We start from the raw sequence: 19,888 nt of genomic DNA, 5'->3' as shown, positions 1-19,888 counted from the left end.
GCATGCCTTTAATCCCAGCACTTGGGAGGCAGAGGCAGGCGGATTTCTGAGTTCAAGGCCAGCCTGGTCTACACAGTGAGTTCCAGGACAGCTAGGACTATACAGAGAAACCCTGTCTTGAAAAAACAAACACCCCCCCCAAAAGCTTTATCTATATTAATAAACAGAGTTGTACAAGAAATTACACTGTTCTGCAATAGCGCACTATGACAGGACCAGGAAAGTAGTCTCTCTCTCTGTGGACCGTATTTATGAAAGTTTCATTTTGATAAGTTTTATTTAGCCTCCTGTATGTGTTTTCAAGGTTAAACCTAAAACAAGTAACTAAAAACAAGTAAGGTTTATTTAAAATTAGGTACTTAATAGATGACCCTTGAAACTCTTCAGAGCTCTGCTGAATATGGCATTTAAAATGTTTAACAGAAAAATGCTTCTTATGATAGATAAACAGAAAGGCCAGATCCAAGTTGGCAGCCCTAAGGTCTCCGAGAAGACAGTGGGAGCACGGGTGACTCCACCTGGATTGTGGCGATGCTAATGACTGCTCAAGCTGTGGACACGACTGCATTGGCTGCCCTGCTCTGCCTTGTCACTGTGGGTCAGTTTTTCCAAGTTTCTCTTCCACAGGAAAATCTCTTGGACCTTTAGGGTCTGGCAGCCAGAGGCCTTAGCTGTCCTGTACAGCAACTGAAAATATGTTGTCCTTAGCGACAGCTGAGGACCAATGACTATTGCCACCAAGGAAGCCACAGCGCCCACAGCCTTGGGCAAATGCTCAGTTGGTGGGAAGTCTGTCGTTTTAATTGATAGGCCATTTGCACTACACTTCCTGTTATAATTTACCCTTCTCAGATCTCTGATGGTTTTGATAGCTAACTGTGTAGCTTTATCAATTTAGCCCGGCCAATGCACTTCATATGTAAACAATCAGGTCTTACTTTTCTAGAGCTATTAGGTCACCTGATGAAAAAGGCACATTTACACAGATTTGCCTCACTAACAGACTTCATATTAAAGGATAAACAACTTTTACAGTTTAAAAGGAACTTACTTTGCAAAGACTGTTTTTAGTAATCTACCACTTATGTCTAATGGTAAATAATTGGATAAAATATTTAAAGTTTATATAAATTATAAAGGTCTAAAAATAATTTAAATTATAACCACCTAAGGATATAAAAGTCTAAAAAATTATGAGGGTCAGAAAACTGATTTAAGATATATAAATACAAATTACTCTATGCTATTGTTATACTAAGATTTCAAGAAATCAAAAATTAAATATTAATCAATTGAGTTCTGATAAGCTATTCATATAGTTTTGGTAAAGTACTATTTTTTTTTTAAAGATTTATTTATTTATTTATTATTTGTAAGTACACTGTAGCTGTCTTCAGACACTCCAGAAGAGGGTATCAGATCTCATTTTGGATGGTTGTGAGCCACCATGTGGTTGCTGGGATTTGAACTCAGGACCTTCGGAAGAGCAGTCAGTGCTCTTAACCGCTGAGCCATCTCTCCAGTCCCCCCCACCCCCCTTTTAGAGATTTTCTTACATGCTCAAGATTTTAAATTTCCTCTGGCTGTCTTTGAATATAGACTTCTTATCATGCTAAAAACATTTCTGGCCAATCTGTATATCCAGTTCTCCAGACAGGGAAAAAAATAAAACAAAAGAATGTCCTCTCTCTCTTCCCCCCTTCTCTTTCTGCCGCCACCGTCCTCCCCCCCCCCCCCCCCCCCCCCCCCCCCCCCCCCGCCCCCCAAGCAATAAACTTCACGCGGAACTCTTTGGCCTGGTGTGGTCCTTCTGAAGCCGTACCATGATCAAGATCATAACATAGGTGCCAAAGACTTCGGTAATCTCTACACAGGGGAGCCACAGAGCCCAGGCGGCCATCACCACCTACAGCCACTGCTACACCACGTGGAGTCCCATCCACTGGCACCTGCTGTCATCTACCACGTGGATTTCCACCGCTGCCGCAGACCATCAACCCCACTGCTGGGAGACTCACAGAGTTCTTCCATGTGAGCTGCTCTGCTATGGCTTACTAGGTGCCTCTGGCAACACTGAGCACATGGTTCCACACTTCTTGCTACCCAACTATGGAAGCCCGAAAACACACACTGACATATTGATTGCTTCTCAGGTGGACTCCGAGTTTGGGACGTCCAGAACCCCTCTGTTGCTCAACATCATTCTCCTGTTGTCATCCAATTATTAGACTCTACCAGGCCCACCTACAGCCCACTCCTGAGGACTTAAGTTTTTTAAAAATTTATCACTGCTTCTTGCAAAATCTGTCAGATGTCAGACTCCAACTCGAGGTATCATAGCACTTCTTTTCCAACCCATCAGGCTAGAGGTTCCCTTCCTAAAACTGACTGGCAACTTGACTTTACCCACATGCCCACTGTCAGATGTGCCAAGTACCTCCTGGTCTTGGTGGATACCTTCTCCGGGTGGGTAGAGGCATTTCCCATGACTAACAAAAGGGCTCAGACAGTCTCTGAACCCCTCCTCTGAGAGATCACCCTCCTGTTTAGTGTCACAGCTTCCCTCCAGTCAGACAATGGTCCTGCATTTACTTCCCAAATTTCTCAAATTCTATCTAAGGCCCTAGACATCTCCTGGCATTTTCACATTCCTTACCACCCTCAATCTTCAGGCAACGTAGAAAGAACTAACCACTCTTTAAAAACCACTCTTGTTAAACTGTCACAGGAACTTCACCTTGATTGGGTAAAACTCCTACCTCTGGCTCTTTTCAGGTTATGAGCTCTCCCAAAATGACCTCTCCTTATCTCGCCCTTTGAACTCACGTATGGACATCCAGTCCTAACTCCTGGTCTTTCACCTAAATGCTCTCCCCTTCCAGACCATCTACTCACCCCATTACTTTGCCACCTCCGTTCTCTCCTATGGAACTTTGCTGACCACCATCTACAGCGGCCAGCACTGTCTCCTATCCACTGCCTATCAACATTGGAGACCAAGTCCTTCTATCCCCTCCAGGTCATCGGCCCTCACCTCTCTGTCTCAAATGGCAGGGCCCTTTTAAGGTAATTCTCATGACCCCTACAGCTGCTAAACTCGAGGGACTCTCTCATTGGATCCATCTGTCTCACCTCAAACCTTTCATCCCTCCATCTAAAAATGACTCTTCTTCATACACGTCGACCCTAAGAGGGTCGTGCTCTGTTAAGCTCCGGAGAATGTTGAGACCTTGTTCCCAATCCCAGAAAATGAGACTCCACTCTGGCAACCGAGCTCGACCTCACTGGTTTAGACATGGGTTTCTCATCTTCCCCCTCCTGTTCGTTTCCTTCCAGGGCAGCCCTTACATCTGGAGATTTGAGGTTCAAGAAACCCCCACAGATAACAGTCTTCCCAAATAGGGTCAGGAAACTGCTCCATAGCCAGGAACTGATCCAAATTGCTATCATCCTTTATCTGTTATCACATCTAAATATTATGATCTGTATACTTGCTTTCTCTTTGACTAGATAAAAGATTGTAGAAAATGGCCAGATGAATATGGGGGCTGCCCATATTGGTCTTGTCAGATGCATATGCTAGGATCACAGATCAATTATTTCTTCTATCAACACCACAAGATTTGTTTTCTACATACAAACCCATGGGGTTCCAGGTGGGAGACAGGAGTTGTTGGTAAGCTCTACCGTAAAATCAGCCCGGGTCCCCAGTAAGTACCATCCATATCCAGAGAAAATATGTCTTAATTGCCCAACCCCTGGATATCAGAAAAGCAGGGGAGATAATCAAACACTCCTCTGAAGTCCTTACCTCTTTGACATCACACCTCATAAATGGCACTAACTTGTCATTTCGCCTTTTACTTCAGACCTTGACCTCGGCATGCCAACTCCTTAATGTCACCAGACCTGGACGCTTCAAGGACTGCTGGTTATGTGTACCCCCAGGAACTAATTCACAGTTGTCACTTACAACGTCTCCGGTGATACTGCCAAGTAACATTACCTCACCCTTTGTCAGCTGCCCTGACTCCAGTGTCACCATGACTCCATACCTTATCTCTGTCCCTCCCTATGGTATGGCAAACTGTTTTAGGACCTCTGGGACACGTTCTGTAGGAACACTAAGTTACCTAGGCTGCAATGCCCTGAAGTCAGACCACGTCAATTCTTTGTAGCACTCAGACATATCATCGCCTACCTGCTAGCTGGTCAGGAGTTTGCACGTTGGTACTCATTTTCCCTGAACTGGGAGTAATCCAGGAAAATGAGCCCCTGCCAATCCCAGTTGTAGATATGATAGCTGCCCAGCATAAGAGGGCAGTTCAAGTTGTGCCACTCTTGGTCGCTAAGGAAATAGCTATAGGTGTTGGTACTGGAGTTTCATGGATAACAACTTCCATGACCCAATATAATACATTCACTTCCCAGTTTCAAAGCGGTCTTCAAGAAATAACTGAAACCGTGCTTACTATCCAGAAACAGATCGATCCTTTGGCAGCTGTGGTGCTTCAGAACAGACGGGGACTAGATGTCCTGACAGCTAAAGAAGGTAGTCTTTGCCTCTTCCTCCAAGAAGAATGCTGTTTCTACATCAACCAATCCGGGATAGTAAGAAATAAAATCCAGGAGCTACAGTCAGACATAAAGAATTTCAGGGACCGTGAGACCTCCAGTTCTGGGATTTTCAAAAACCTTATATGGAAGTGGATACTCCCTTTTGTAATGCCTTTTCTAGTCATCCTCCTGGTGTTATTATTTGCTCCCTGCCTCATTAATCTTGTTTCTACATTCCTTCAATGACAAATCTCTAACCAAAACTATTAATCAGCTCCTGTTACAGGATTACCAGCCACTGCCCACAGAAGAGCCGCTGTCCACAGAGGAACCTGATGCAAATGTTTACCAAGTGGATCCCTATGGTGAAAGTCAGTTGTACCCCCAAATTGATGATGCCCCTAGACAGTAGGAAGCAGCTTAAAAGACATGAAACCCTCGTTCCCTTTTCACCACCAGCTTCTCCCTCCCCACTTTTCCCCCTTCTCTTTATAATAACAAGAAGGGAGGTATGTTGGTATCAGGACCTCTGAAACCTGTGACATCACATAGGTGAGACCTGCATACCTGTTGCCAAGGCAACAGCCCCCATATTCCCAGAATCCACCTGGCTTACCTCCCACTTTTACCTGTGACTATGTCAGCATCCATATATAAAGAAAGGCCCGCCCCCATCTTTCTCTCTTTCTTCCCCGCTTCTCTTTCCACTACCACCTTGCCCCCCTCCTCCCTCAATAAACCTCATGTGGAACTGTTTGACCTGGTGTGGTCCTTCTGAAGCCATGCAGTGATGAAGATCATAAGACCGGCCTAACAACAGTGTCCAGAGAAGGAAAAGCAATGCTGCCTTCACTCATGGTTGAGGTAAATTTGCACAGAAGCATTGAAGGACAGTGGAGCAGTATACACAGTGGAGCAGTTGAAGTATTGGAGGATCAATTCATCAGGCTCATGCCTGGGTCTCCACCTCATCACAGCTGGAAGAACCCTCCTTAACCCTGTCTGTAGAAGGACACATGCATTGACTATAATAATCAAAATTTACAAACTTGTAAATGCCCATCATGAACTGCATAAATGAACTGGATAAACAAGTGTTATATATATTTATGTGAATTATTATAAGCACCAGGAAAAAACTAGTTATTCTTTCAAATATTCCTATGGTTAAATCTGGAAAACAGAAGGAATCCAAAATCACTGCCTTTCAATACGTTGGCTGTACTTATGTTCCATAAAGTTTGAAACTATGCTGGGCGGTGGTGTTGCACGCCTTTGATCCCAGCACTTGGGAGGCAGAGGCAGGCGGATTTCTGAGTTCAAGGCCAGCCTGGTCTACAGCGTGAGTTCCAGGACAACCAGGGCTATACGGAGAAACCCTGTCTCAAAAAACAAAACAAAACAAAACAAAAAAAGAAAGTTTATGCCTTTTAACCTAAAGTCATAGCTTTGCTACCACTCAAAGGTGTGAGTCTTTTAAAGACTCACTGGAAAGGTGAGCTTTATGGACATCTGTTGTATTTTCTACAAATTGGATTTCAGTACAGACCACAAACAATGATAAGTAAGCTTCAGGGAGCCAAGAGAGCCAGAAGATCTAGCTCCACCTCTCATAGACCAAGTAGTCTTCAGAGAAACACTCCCATCAATCAACAGCCTACGCTTCCCTGCCTATTGCCTAGTCCCAAGGGGAAATCTCCAAATGTAAAAGTTCCCCTTAAGGTCTTTAACAACTTCTGTCCCTGCTCTCTCAGAGTTCCACTCAGCCGGTAGACACCACCCAGAAATCAGGTGCAATTGCTCCTAAGGTGAGCTACACCACTCCAGCCCCAGGTAGTCCTTCAAAACTGGAAAGCCCTGGACTTGGTGAAAGCTGATATAAACTAGTCCAGTCGATGTGATTGATTCTTCCTGTCTCTTTAGCTGGGTCAGCAAACCAAATGCTTCTGATAAATATCCCATTGCCCTAATCCGTTCCCAGCCTTTAGCTAACACTGCGACCTTCCTGAGCTTCCCGCCCTAATTTCAGCAGGAAGTGGTTACAGAAGAGGATACATCGCCCTTTATCCTCAACAGAAGGCTGGGATATTAAAGACGACTCCCTGGCAAAGGGGACAAAATGGATACCTCCAGTACCTACTGGCATACCAGGATTATACCGCCTTAAAATTTTGATCTTTCTATGCTAACCAAACAGGTATAATTTATGAATGGGCCATGCATCCAAGTTTTGTTTCCCCCTAGATAAAGAATGTCAAAACTTTATCAAGGATTTGACAAGAGACACTTAAGACAAAAGGGTAATGGTGAGGCTGCCTGCCCCCATTTTAGGTTTAAAAGCCATCTTATAATAAAGGCAAATTAGGCTTTTTAAAATTAAACCTCTGTTTCCCTAGAATTGGACTATGTCCCACTAGTAACCTTAACTATAAATGGTTCTGTGCTGCCTGTTACAGAAAACTGCAAGCATGTGTATGTTTCAAAAAGTTGTTATGACCATCTTGCAACCCTACCTTTGTTTTGAAAAGTTATTGTAATCACCTGTTGTCATGACAACTCAGTCATGAGTGACATGTTATGCTGCTCCTGTAACTCTGCCTGCTTGCTTCCCATTTGGAAATCTTGCTTCAGTTAACTTTGGCTGTGATGATATGGGTCGGTGGTGGTCTTGCTCCTTGCATCTTTGGGATTAACATAGTCTCCCAGCATCCTCTTTGGTTATTCTGGTTTCCTAATCTAACAGATTCAATTTAGGAATCCTTATAAAATGAGATGTAACGTATCATTCCTCTGCCCTGATTTTGATTCTTCCTTCCTTACAGAATAAAAAGTCCAATATTGTTTCTTTCTGCCTAACCTCTATCCTCAGATCTGTTTTTCCCATATCAAACTCTTCATTTCCAGTACACAGTAACCAAGCTTTAAGTGATTTTAAAATACAATGTATCATTCATCACGTTAAGCATGATCATTATCCAGCCTAATTGATGATGTTTGACTTTACATACTTCGGTGTCAAAGAGCAAAGTTAATTTAGAGCTCATGATAGGAAAAAGAGATTACATAATCACAACGTTTCCTTTTTCAGGCTATATTTTGAAATCAGAATGCATGTCTTTGATTTTTTTTTTTCTGGAAAAAAAGAGGCATATATTTGAGGTAAAAGTAGTTATCCTCAGCCATTGGTAAAACACATTCCCTTAGATCAAAGAACTCTCTAAAACCATCCGTTTTTTTCTTAGCTTTCCCTCAACACATGCAAATCCACTCAGAATCAAGCTGAGTTGCTGCTGGATGTGACAGACTGGTTTTATGCAGCCAGAGAGATGGATTAATGATCCCAGCAAAAAGCTGGCATGTTCAAGAGATTTAAAATATTTTTTTTATGTAACAGCCTTAGCCAAAGCTGTTCTAGGGTTCAGAGGAACCCTAGTTTCCCAGGAGGACTGACTTCTTGACTAATGGCCAATCTCTAAGCAGAAGGGAGGACAGAGCCTGGTGTCATGGTCAGGGGTGTGGGGGCTGCGGGCTAGGCAGGCATCAGTAGCAGTTAGTAGGTTGGGAAACTCAGCCTTCCCAACCATGCCCGTACAGCCCCTCAGGGAAGCTCTGACCGGAGGCTGGAGACAGGATCCATGGTTAAGCCAGGGGGCATCTTCCCTGTTAAAGGCCCCTGCACAGCTGCCTGTTGCATCATAGACGTGTGCAGAATGCCTTATTTTATGAGACTCGCTTTGTTCTTGTTTTGCCTGATGGCTCTTGGGGAGAGCAGAAAGCCCAGGAGGAAGAGATGGACAGGGCACCTGGAAGCATCCAAGCCAAGGTAGGTTTTGAGGGGTGAGGAGGCGGGGGAGGGTATTTCCAGAAGGTTTTCCCAGAAAAGCTAGTAGTTGCCTCCTTAAATGTCTGATTTTGATGCCCCAGCTAGAGGGACCTCCACCTTCCCAAAGCACTGACATTCTGCATTGGCCCTGAGCACAGGGCCGTGCTAGTGTGAGACCTGACTCTGACACTTGTGTGCATTAAGAGCGTTTTGGTAGACAGCTCAGACGAGGTGGCTAAAAATCTCTCTGCATTTCCTGATTTTGCTGCTTTGCTTCTGTCAGGTTATATCTCACAGGGAACATGGAGTTTGGCTGAGGAATCCAGTCAAAAGTTGTAGGGGAAACTGTATATAAGGACTTAATGTGAACTATTAACGAAACGTGTCATGTTGAAGTATTGCACAGTGGCAGGATGCCTGCAGAGCACATGAGGCCCAGAGTTGGAGCCCTAGTATGACAGAAATGGATGAAATGTAATTGAGGTGTCATGTTTAAATTCTTTATCAGAGAGGAACTTGATCATTTCTTGTGTTACTGTTTTGAATTCTAGAGAAACGTTGTTATATTCTCAGCAATCCATGTGGATGCTGAGCAATGGTGAATGCTGGTGCAGACATTTCCAAGCAATACTGCTTAGGCCCAGTGTTTGCACTGAAAATTGTTGTTTAAAAAAAAGAACTCCACTCTTAGTTAGTAAATCTGATTTGGACAGATGGACAGAACTTGATCCCTCGAGCTGAGGCATAAGGGCTGCGGGGCATGAAGAAGCAGCAAGAACAAACTGAAACACCCTGTGTGAAACAGTCTGCACCTGTCTCTCCAGTGTTCTGAGAATGAAAGCTTTTGAATATAAATATGTAATGCTTTTGTTGATTAGTTCATTTACTCACAGGGCCTTGAGTATGTGAGACCAATTGTTTAGGTCAGTGGTCTTCAAATATTTTTGGCCACGTACCGTTACTGGTAACAGTTTCTGGAAACCTTACAAATCTCTCGCTCTCTCGCTCTCTCACTCTCTTTCTCTCTAATACACACACACACACACACACACACACACACACACACACACACACGCAGTCTTGTAGATAGGTATGCTAGTTTTATTTTCAGAAAGAAGCTAACAATAAGAATTATAATCAATGTCTAGCACTTCAGTGGAGACTGCACTCTGGGAAACCCGGATCTCAATGAAGGTCTGTCCTACTCAGCCAGGAAGCACAGTCCAGACATAACTTGGTTGTGTGTCCAGGAGTACAGGACTGAACCAGAAAGGGACCTCAGAATCCACCTGGTCCAGCTGCATTTCTGAACTCTGATTTTAGGAAATGTGATCAGGTGTGGCATAGAAAAGAAGATGTGGGATCAAAGGGGGGTTGGGAAACCCTTTTGTGAGCCATTTAAATAGATGTCTTCACAACACAATTCTAGAATCATTTTGATTCAGATGGGCCTCATGAACCTTGAAGAGAGACTTGGGTCACAGTGATTCTTAAAAGTGGTAAAGCAGCCGGGCAGGGGTGGCGCACGTCTTTAATCCCAGCACTTGGGAGGCAGAGGCAGGTGGATTTCTGAGTTCGAGGCCAGCCTGGTCTACGGAGTGAGTTCCAGGACAGCCAGGGGTACACAGAGAAACCCTGTCTCGAAAAACAAAAAATACAAAAAACAAAACAAAACAAAACAAATAGTGATAAAGCAACGCTGACACTCTCCCACATTCTAGAAAACGGCCTAAACAGCTCATTTTACAAATGCAAGGGTATCTCAGGGATGAGAGTTGCTCACACTAAAGGAAAAGTATCACCAGAAACTGTCCCCTCAGAATGGTGCCCACACTCTAGGACCCCACTCAGCAGCCTGGCTGCCGCAACTTCTGCTGATCCTCAGAAAACCCAGAGTTTCACGTGACGCTATGTGACACTAGGAAAAGCTCAATTCTGACACTTGGCGTGGACACCATCTCTTTAAAACGTGCTCCTTGAGGAGTTAACCTGAAAAAGGAAGAACACAGCCAAAGGGGGTGTGCTCACTGAAGCAAAGCTGTGAGAGGCTAGGAAGCCCAGCGCAGGTGGTCGATCACGGTGGGTCTCCTCAGGGGTCGGGGGATGCCACTCATGCTTCTGACACTATAGTTTTCAAATTTTCATTATGAAGGAGTTATGGAATCTGACAAGTAGGAAAATATGACCTCATCCCTTTGTTCTCAGCCTTGGGAGCCTTCGTAGAAGTCTCGATCACACACAAACACATATACTCATTCATACACATATAGCAACCATGTGGTTCTAGTCACAAACACAGTGTACACGGTCTCCCTCACATACTCACACACATATCACACACATGACTATACACCACGTGCCTCCTGTTAACCTGATGACCTTCCTGCATCCTGCGGCAAGCCACTCATACCCAGCAGTTATTTTGCCCAGCAGCCGCTTTTTAAAACCTGCCGCTGATTTTCTGATCTTTGGTGGTTCCTGTGCTGAGCTGCTGCCGGAGGGATCTGCTCCTTTCATAGAGAATGTCCTTGTTCTTCCCCCTGCCTCCATCCTTCCAACTTGCTTCCAAGCCATGGGTCTGATCTTTCCCATCTCTGGGCTTCTTCCTTTGTGTTCTGCTTTCCCATCAGCCATCTCTCTGGACCCCATCCTTGGCCGTTCCTCTGGTGGTTTTCATCATGGGTCTGTTTTTCTGAACCAGGGCCAGCCTCTTCTGTGCCCTCCCCATCCCCCCATCCCCCAAGTAACTCTTGCCCATGATAAGGAATTGAGCGGCCAGGGAAGCTAGCTGCTCTCTGGCCATGCAGAATTTTTCCTAATCTTGCTGACCTCAGTTTCTCCAAATTAAAAAATAAATTTGATGACTGGTGGGGAATATCTAAAATTCACAGTTGAGTACCTGCACAGAGCAGAGCACTCTTTGAGACCGGGTGTTAGGTTCCTGTCGTTAGCAATAAACCAAGATCCATGGGCACAGCTGCTCCTCAGGCGTGGTGAGCACTCCCTCCCTTCTAAGTTTTCTTCTCATCAAAGGCCAGGTTTAAGGTCACCCAACAGTTGTGACTTCTTACCAAGAAAGTGGGGCTCAGAAGTTTGGGGCTAATGGTCATGCCTGACCAAATATAAGTGGAGAACCACCCCCGCCCCCATGACAAATAGTTCAGGGCCAGGAGAACCTTAGTGACACTCCAACTATCAAACAACTAGTTCCTTAAAACAAACAAACAAAAAAATTCCTGAGCCCCAAAGGCAACAGATTTAAACCAGCTGTATCCTGTCGGAGTGACATCATTCTGTAACTTCCGGTTTGCTAATGCTTCCCTAGATAGCTGTGGAAAGTGTGTTGACAGGAAGGATTTGCGGCCGTGAGGCAGAGGGCACAGTTAATGTCTGTGATCGGCCGGCTAAGCCCTCTGAGCTCCTCATCCACCCACTGCAGTTTTTCCAGGGGATCTGCTTATGGTGGCTGTACTTCAAGGTCTCGGGTGGCCCGCCGGGGTCCTGTCCTGGAACAAAAGACTGAGCAGAGATGCAGCTGCAAACATAAAGACATTTGTAAAGACTTCCAGTGGAGACATTGGGAGCAAGGAGCATCTGTGTTGGTTAGGATTTGTCAACTTGACACAAGCTGGAGTTATATAGGAAGAGAGAACCCCGACTGAGTAAACGCTCCATCAGATTGGCCTGTGGGCAAGTCTGTGGAGAGTTTTCTTGATTGACAATTGATATGAGAGGGACCAGCCCACTGTGGGCAGTGCCACGCCTGGGCAGGAGGTTCTGGGTATAAGAAAGCAGGCTGAGCAAGCCAGTCAGCAAGCAGCACCCCCCATGGCTTCTGCATCAGCATCTGCCTTCAGGGTCCTGCTTGAGTTCCTGCCCTGACTTCCCTTTGTGATGATCTGTAACCAGTAAGATGAAATAACCCCATCCTTCCCAACTTTTGGTCACAGTGTTTCTCACAGCAAGAAAGCAAACTAAGGCAGTAGGTCAGAGACTGGAGGTACAAAAGGGGCCAGGCTTTTCCTGCTATGTAACACAAGCCTTTGTGGCTCATCTGCACAGTGCAGACTTCCTTGAGCATGCCCTGTTACATGTAAACCCCCATACAGTTTCATGCATTACTGTCTCATTGGCATCTTTTTTTGTTTGTTTGGTTGGTTTTTTGAGATAGAGTCTCATCATGTAGCTCTGGCTGTCCCGGAGCTCACTGTGTAGACTAAGCTGGTCTTGAATTCACAGAGATCCACCTACCCCTGCCTCCCAAGTGCTGAGATTAAAAATGTGCTACACCATACTTTAGCATGGTGTGGTGGTTTCACTAGCATCTCAAATCTTCATCCAGAGGCGTGTGTTTTAATCTTAATATACTCTAGGGTGCTGCTATTCCTATGCTAGTTTTAGTGTATGTGTGTTGGGGTGGGGAGAGGGGGGTGTTGGTCTTGGCCTGTTCTTCACTTGGTAAATATCCAGGCTTACCCTGGATTAAGATCTTCTGGCTCCTCCTGTTCTCTTGATCTCCCAGTCTCCTGACTCTTCTGATCTCCCTCAACTCCCCACACTGTCTCTGTCTGCAGGACCAGGGCTGGTCCCAGACTCCTGGGAGTGTGGAAGTCCCTCAGGGACCCCTGGACATGACTGCTCATGCCCAACGGGACCAGGCTGGAATCAAGTCCTGTGTCTAGCTCCAGTACAGGAAAAGCTGAGGGAGCTTTTCTTCTTGCCATGTTCCTCTATGTTCTTCTATGATGGACTTGTCTAAAGGTGAATCTAGTCACTTCGTCCTCCAATGTGTGCTCAGCACCATTTCTTGTTTTTCCATTGCCCTTCTTTCTTCCTTCCTTCCTTCCTTCCTTCCTTTCTTTCCTTCCTTCTTTCTTTTTTAAAGATTTGTTTATTTATTATATGTAAGTGCTGTCTTCAGACACATCAGAAGAGGGCATCAGATCTCATTACGGATGGTTGTGAGCCACCATATGGTTGCTGGGATTTGAACTTGGGACCTTTGGAAGTGCTCTTAACTGCTGAGCCATCTCCCCAGCCCCTCCATTGCCTTTCAATAGGCAGAATTCTTCCTGTGGTTGCTAAGCTCTGCCTGACCTGGGGCTTACACATTCCTGCAATAAACAATATGTATAGTCCCTTCCATGTGCTGTAGCTGAGGATATGGGTCCCATATCATGTGCCTCTATGGTGTCCACCTGGGGACGTGGAGTTTAGCTGTTGGACACAAAGGCTTAGGGCAGAGAGATGATGATGGTCCCGTATGCCATGGCAATGCAAACCACTGGCATGGGGGAGCCTGCCAGAGATTGCTAAGAGGGAAGAGGCATGCTGGGACATGGGCTTGGTGACCCTGGAAGGATGGATGGTGGAGGGAGGCAGCAGCACAAGGAACAGACTGGGCAGGCAGAGGAGTAGCAGAATCCCTGAGTGTCTTGTTTTGAAAAACAACAGTGCCACTTCTGAAGCCCTCCCTGCTCTCTGTGCTGGAGCACAGCACGGGCTGGCGCTGACCGCAGAGAAGGCAGCTGCACGTGGAGCCCTCTTAGGAGAATTTTATGTATTTGTTTGTTTGTTTGGGGTGAAGAAAAATTTGAGGCTAAAAGGGCTTGCGGTAGGGGTAGCAAAACTACTTTACATGGCACTGTTACGGCATTTACCCAAACCTTTAGAATGGCCAACACCAGAGAGAGCCCTGGGGTCACCATGGGCTCTGGTGGTAATGATGGATCAGGGCAGGCTCATCCATTGTCTAAAAGGTCCTGCTGTGGGAAGGGATGTGGCTAATGCAAGCTGTGTACAGAAAGGAACCCAAAGATTGGCCCTCTGCTTACTTTTGGTTCAGAGTTAAGTCCAGTTTAATTACTCATGGGAATGAGCCATGACAGATGGGGACGGCTGGGGGCTGGCAGTAATGGTTGAGAGAAAAGTCCCGGGGCTCTGTGTCAAGGGAGGTCAGATATCTCCACGAGCTCCATCACCTCAGAACCTTACAGTAGAAGAAAACATCAAAAGGCTTGGTGGTGGGTCAGCTGGAACCAGCTGGACTGAACCAGGTTAGTGGCTGCCGAGGTGTGCCATGCCCCTGGCGCTTTGCTTACTGCACCCGTCTCTCTGGGTCAGCCACCCTTTCCTCTTTCTCTCCAGGTCTCAGAAGACCTCCCCGTGGCCCATCTCAATAGTTTCCATGCCAACCATCTCTCTTATTCTTTACCCTGTTTGTAATTTTCTGGCACTCAGCACTCCTTAAAGTGACGTCATTTACCCATCCACTTGCTTGTTGTCACCTCCACAGCTAGGTCACAACCCCAGGGGGATTCGAGTAACCCTCCCCCATGCTGTGAACTCGTTTAGGCAGAGTAGCTGCTCTTAGAAATATGTCAAGCAAGTGAACTTGATTTGGCACTGGGTCCTACCAGATGGCTGACCATATGGATGCTGCCGTCCCCAGATGAAGGGGGAGAAGCAGGGTGGAGTCAGAACCCTCACTGGAAGTGAGGGAATGAATGAGAGGCTTGGAGCTGTGAAACAGAGAGAGGCAACCTCAAAGAGGCCCTAAGCTGGAGGCTTAAAGGAATCTGGGCGGGTCAGGGGCCTTTCTAACCCTTAAACTGTCACTGAGCTAATAATAAAATGTTCTGTGATCATGAAAGTGTTATCTATACTGTCCAAGACAGTAGCCACAAGTTGTTCTTGAGCACTTACACATGGCTAGTATGTGAGAGAAACTGGATATTAATTGTATTGAATTCTATGTAAGATATAACTGGCTACTCGTTTCTAATGGCTGCTTCTCGGATGTGCCGGTTTTGATGTCTCAATGCATTATACTGTCTTCGCGCAGAGCTGGCCGAAGATGAAAGTTAAGACAGGTGTCTCTGAGGCCCACCTGCCACCTCTCTCCTATGGCTTCAACAGGAAACACCGGTCTTTTTTAAAGCTGAGTGGGTGGGGCAGGAGCGTGAGGGTGAATGAGAGGACAGAAAAGGAGTGGTAACACTCAGAACAAGAGAGCCCAAGAGTACACGTTAACTTTACATCACCCCAGAATGCGGCACACAGCCGCTCCAAGGTCCTGAGAAAACCTGCTGCCTTTCAGTGTGTCTGTCGGTCACCTCACCTCTGGGCACCCCTGGAAATCACCAAAAAGAAGGGCCAGAGTAAAGTCCTGCCGGTTTTCAAGTCCACTCACCCAGCACTCACCAGGGCTTTCGAAAGTCCCACACTTCTGCCTCCTCAGAATCAGCCATTCCCCCAGCAGCACCATGACAGCCCTCAGGTGATTACAGTGGGGTTAACTGAGAGCCACTGACAGAAGTGATAGTTAGCAATCACAGATGTGTCACAGGATCTTAAGATGTCGTGTGGGAGCCGTAGTCCTCAGTGTGGCTCTGTGGGAATTAGGGTGGGTCCCTTCCAGAGATGGATTTAAATGGTCTGGGTTGTACCCAAGCATCAAGTTTTTTGAAAGTTCCCAGTGAACCCTAACACCATTAGGTTTAACATGCCGTTAAAGCCAAGAATCATCTGGTTTAAAGACAGCATTGACCAAACGTGCTAGAATCAATTTGAATTCCTTCTAGAAGCTGGCTGGTGCTCGCTTCTCATTGCTCCCACTTTACTGGATGTCTAGTGTGTGCTGGGTCTTGTGCTTGGCACAGAGACACAGATGAGCTCAGATCCCACCTTTCAGGTCTCCCTAGAAATACAAATGTACAGCCTAGATGCCCCACACAGACTAGCCATCCTTACCGACACAGAATAACTGACCAGTAGGCAAGTGTTTTTCAGTCTTCTGGCTCTGACTGCTCATGTAACAAAATTAATCTGCAGAGTATAAGACAATGAAGAGACTGAGCTAGGTGAGGGATGGACAGATCTGTCCCCTGGGCTGACAGAAGCCACTGCAGCTCTAGCTGGGGAAGGCAATGTGTAGAGCCTTGAGTATGTTTATGTCACAGCATATTTATTACAAACCACATTGTAACACGTGAGTCTCACCGTGCAGCCCTGTCTGTCCCGGAACTCACTCTGTAGACCAGGCTGTTGTACTCACAGAGATCCACCTGCCTCTGCCTACTGAAAGCTGGGATTGAAGGTGTGTGTCACCATCCCTTAGCTTAACTACTTTCATCCACTCACAACTCATTAAGATCTTGGCAGGTACAAAAATGTCCTCAGGGGACACTATCTGCTCCCAGGAATGTTCTGGAAGGACCTGTCCTCCAGTGAACATCCTTGTGAGGGTATGGGTGGTGTGGAGACTCTCTAGCCTTCTGCCTCCTTGTGTGTATCAGAATAAAGAAGAAATGCTGAACAGGTGGACCCTGCGAGGAGCCCTCCATCCGGCCATTCTCTCCTGGTGCCTTGGCAGACCATAAGACCCACTTCTGTTTCTTTGCAGTCACTTGTATAAAAAGAACCTCGATGTGACCAAGATCCGGACGGGAAAACCGCGGCCTCTGCTCAGGGTGGAGGACCATGACTTCACCATGAGACCAGCCTTTGGAGGTAAGAGGGCATCCTCCCCTTACTGCTGGGTCCAGGCTTTGCCTCACCCGTCCCCAGTGCTGCTGCACTGAGACACTGCCTGTGCCACGCACACATGCTCTCAGCCACAGTGAGGCAAGCTAAGGAGAGAAGAGGTCACAGGCAGAGGAGAGGCCATTGACAGAAAGAGGTTGTAGGTGACTCAGCTGTTTGCCTTTACCAAGGAGACCGGGCTAAATGTCTTTTGAAAAAACAAAACAAAACAAAAAAGACAAAACAAATAGTGAAGGATCTAGGCCACTCCATAGCCAGCTGGGGCTCCTGGTGATGGAGCCACCATAGTCCAAGGCAGCAGTCACTTTGCTCACGACGAGGTCCCTCATACTTGGTACTTCGTTTCACCACCAGCTTTCCCTTTGGGGATCAGGGAAGGGACCCATCACTGGGGCCTGCATTCAACTGAATGAGGTGGGCTGCTGTAACATAGTACCACAGGCACGGCGGCTCAGAAACCATCCACATTCATTTCTCACAGTTCTCAGGAGGCCAGGAGCGCAGATTCTGGGTCTGGAAGGGGCTCGAGTCTTGACTCATACAAAACATCTGCTCACTATAACTAACACTCAGCTTTAAGTCACCAGAAATGCCAATGGCCAGAGACAGAAGCAGAGCCTTCTTAAAAGGAATCACAATATGTATTTCATGTGTGTACATGTATGGATGCTCTGGGCTGTGGTGCACATGTGCAGATTGGAGGACAACTTGCAGGAGACAGCTGTCTCCCTCTACTATGTGGGTCCTAGGGATCGAACTCAGGTCATCAGGCTTGGTGGCAGGCACCTTTACCCACTGAACTATCTAACTCACCCAGGAACTAAGTGCGCTTGTGTGTGTGTGTGTGTGTGTATGTGTGTGTAGATGTATATAACATTTATTTACTTGGCGCACACTTGCCATGGCACAATGTGGAGGTCAGGGACAACTTTTAGGATTCAGTTCTCTATTCACTATGTGGGTTCCAGGGATCAAGCTCAGATTGTCAGCCTTGGTGGCCAGAGATTTTCCCAGCTGAGCTGTTTCACAGGATGGGGCACTGAACCCGTAGGTTGTACTTTATTCAGAAAGCCCGCAATTTCGGGAGACAGTGGGTTAACACAGCTCTACAAAGAACTCTGTCTTGTGTCTCATCTTCAAGCAGCAGTTTATAGATTCGGGAGTTGAGATCTCTCTGAGATCCCTTTTATAAAAGACTCTTTCTTATCCAAGAGCGGGTTCCATGCCTGAGATCTGATTACACATTCCCCAAAAGCATCACCTGGGGAATGATTGGAGCCCAACCTTCTCATTTTGTGGGGTGTAAGCATCCAGGTCATGGCAGCTGGGAAAGGAGACAGCATGTCTGATATGGAATGAGAATAGAGAATACACAGACACCTTCAGATAACCCTAACCACAGGCATATCAAAGAACTAAGGCCCAGAGCACTTCAGAGCAACCTAGGCCAGGACAACCCAGGCAGGCTACTTTTTTTTCTTACCTTAGGACCCCCACCCCACCATAACCCATTTTCCTGGGGGGAGGGATGACCTTCACACCATCCACATTTTCCCGAGGCCTCTGTAAGCTATAGAATATCCTCAGGCAAGTCACCAATCTTTCCTGAGCCTCTGTTTGCTCCTTTATAAAATGGGAACAGCAATTAACTTATGGAGCCCTGTCCAGACTGACAGATAATATATGCAAAGCTCTTGACATGTGCTCACTCACATCCTCACAGAAAGCCCAGCTGTCAGTCCTTACTCCTGTGTGACTGTCGAAGGATTTAGAAATTAATTTATCTTACAGGCTTTTGCATTTTAAAAGGCAACGTATTTAACACGGATTCTGGATGGAACTTGGGTCATCAGGCTTGTGTGGCAAGTACTTATCTGCAAAGCTACTTCACCAGCCACACTGAGTTTATTTTAGATTCACATAGTGTACGTATGTCCGCTTGGGGCACGAGATTGAGGACCCTGGACTGGCCTTTACCAACAATTCAGCTGTGTTATTTGGGTCAGTGCTTCACCTCAGTTGAGAGACTGAGTCGGCTGCCTTAGAGGGCATGGGTGTCTGCCGAGAAAGAAGCAGGCCTCACCGTCTTGAAAGGAGAATGGCAGGAAGTTGTGTCATGGGGACCGGAAGAGGCTGACCGGAAGAGAGAGGAACCTAGGGAGAGTCTCAGCAGCAAGGCAGGTGGGAAGGATGCAAGGTGTGCAGGCTGAGTGCCATCAGCAACAAACGGAAGTGGCTACCACAGCACACACAAGTCTGAAGTTTCTGCTTTAGTAGTCCAGTGGCTGCTGGGGATTGAACTCGGATCCTTTGGAAGGGAAATACATGTTCCTAACTACTGAGCCATCTCTCCAGCCCCTGGAACTTCCTCTATTGTCTGTATTTGGAACTAACTAGGCCTCCTTCTAGTCTCTGATTGCATCTGTGGGTGCTATATCTCCTTTCACTGGTTCTAAGCTCCTGGAGAAAGGAAATTCATCTGCCACCCCCACAACCTGGCTGCACTGCTCGAGGCTTGTAGCAGACACCATCAGTGTGAAGTGTAGAGTTTACTGGTCAGTCAGTGAAGCTGTGTGCACACCAGCCAGGACCTCCTCAAGTTAAGCTTCAATGATATCTATTCTTTTCTCGTTTTCTTCCCCTTCTTCCTCCATTCCTCCTCTTCCTCCTCCCCTTCTTCCTCCTCCTCTTCCTTCTCCTCCTCCTTCTCCTCTTCCTCTCTCTCTCTCTCTCTCTCTCTCTCTCTCTCTCTCTCTCACACACACACACACACACACACACACACACACACACACAGCAGCTGGGACTGAAATCAGGCTGAAACCAGGGTTCCCCACATGCTAACCCCATGTTCTACCACAAAGTAATATTCTCAGCCATGGTTTATTTAACAATCTGACACCTAAACTGTCAAGTTTGGACAACTGGTAAGGAATTGTTGTTACAGTTTTTTTTTTTTTTTTC

General features: G+C 46.4%; 1 protein-coding gene across 2 annotated transcripts in view; it reads left to right on the top strand.

Moving 5' to 3' along the window:
* Positions 1 to 530: 530 nt before the first annotated feature.
* The window catches only part of Gabrr2 (gamma-aminobutyric acid type A receptor rho2 subunit), a 47,629-nt gene continuing 28,271 nt past the window's right edge, over positions 531 to 19,888 (top strand). The window contains exons 1-2 of one of the 2 annotated variants that reach the window (XM_031366429.1): positions 531 to 598; positions 16,785 to 16,891. In XM_031366429.1, coding sequence (XP_031222289.1) covers positions 16,873 to 16,891 — 19 coding nt within the window. In that variant the 5' untranslated portion in view covers positions 531 to 598; positions 16,785 to 16,872. Of the gene's footprint in view, positions 599 to 8,018; positions 8,381 to 16,784; positions 16,892 to 19,888 lie in introns of those variants that run through there. The other variant, XM_031366428.1, reaches the window with a different exon arrangement.

Source organism: Mastomys coucha, unplaced genomic scaffold (assembly GCF_008632895.1).
Source record: "Mastomys coucha isolate ucsf_1 unplaced genomic scaffold, UCSF_Mcou_1 pScaffold14, whole genome shotgun sequence".
NCBI lineage: Eukaryota > Metazoa > Chordata > Mammalia > Rodentia > Muridae > Mastomys > Mastomys coucha.
The sequence above is the reverse complement of the archived record's forward strand: the minus strand, read 5'-3'. Positions and strand labels throughout refer to the sequence as shown.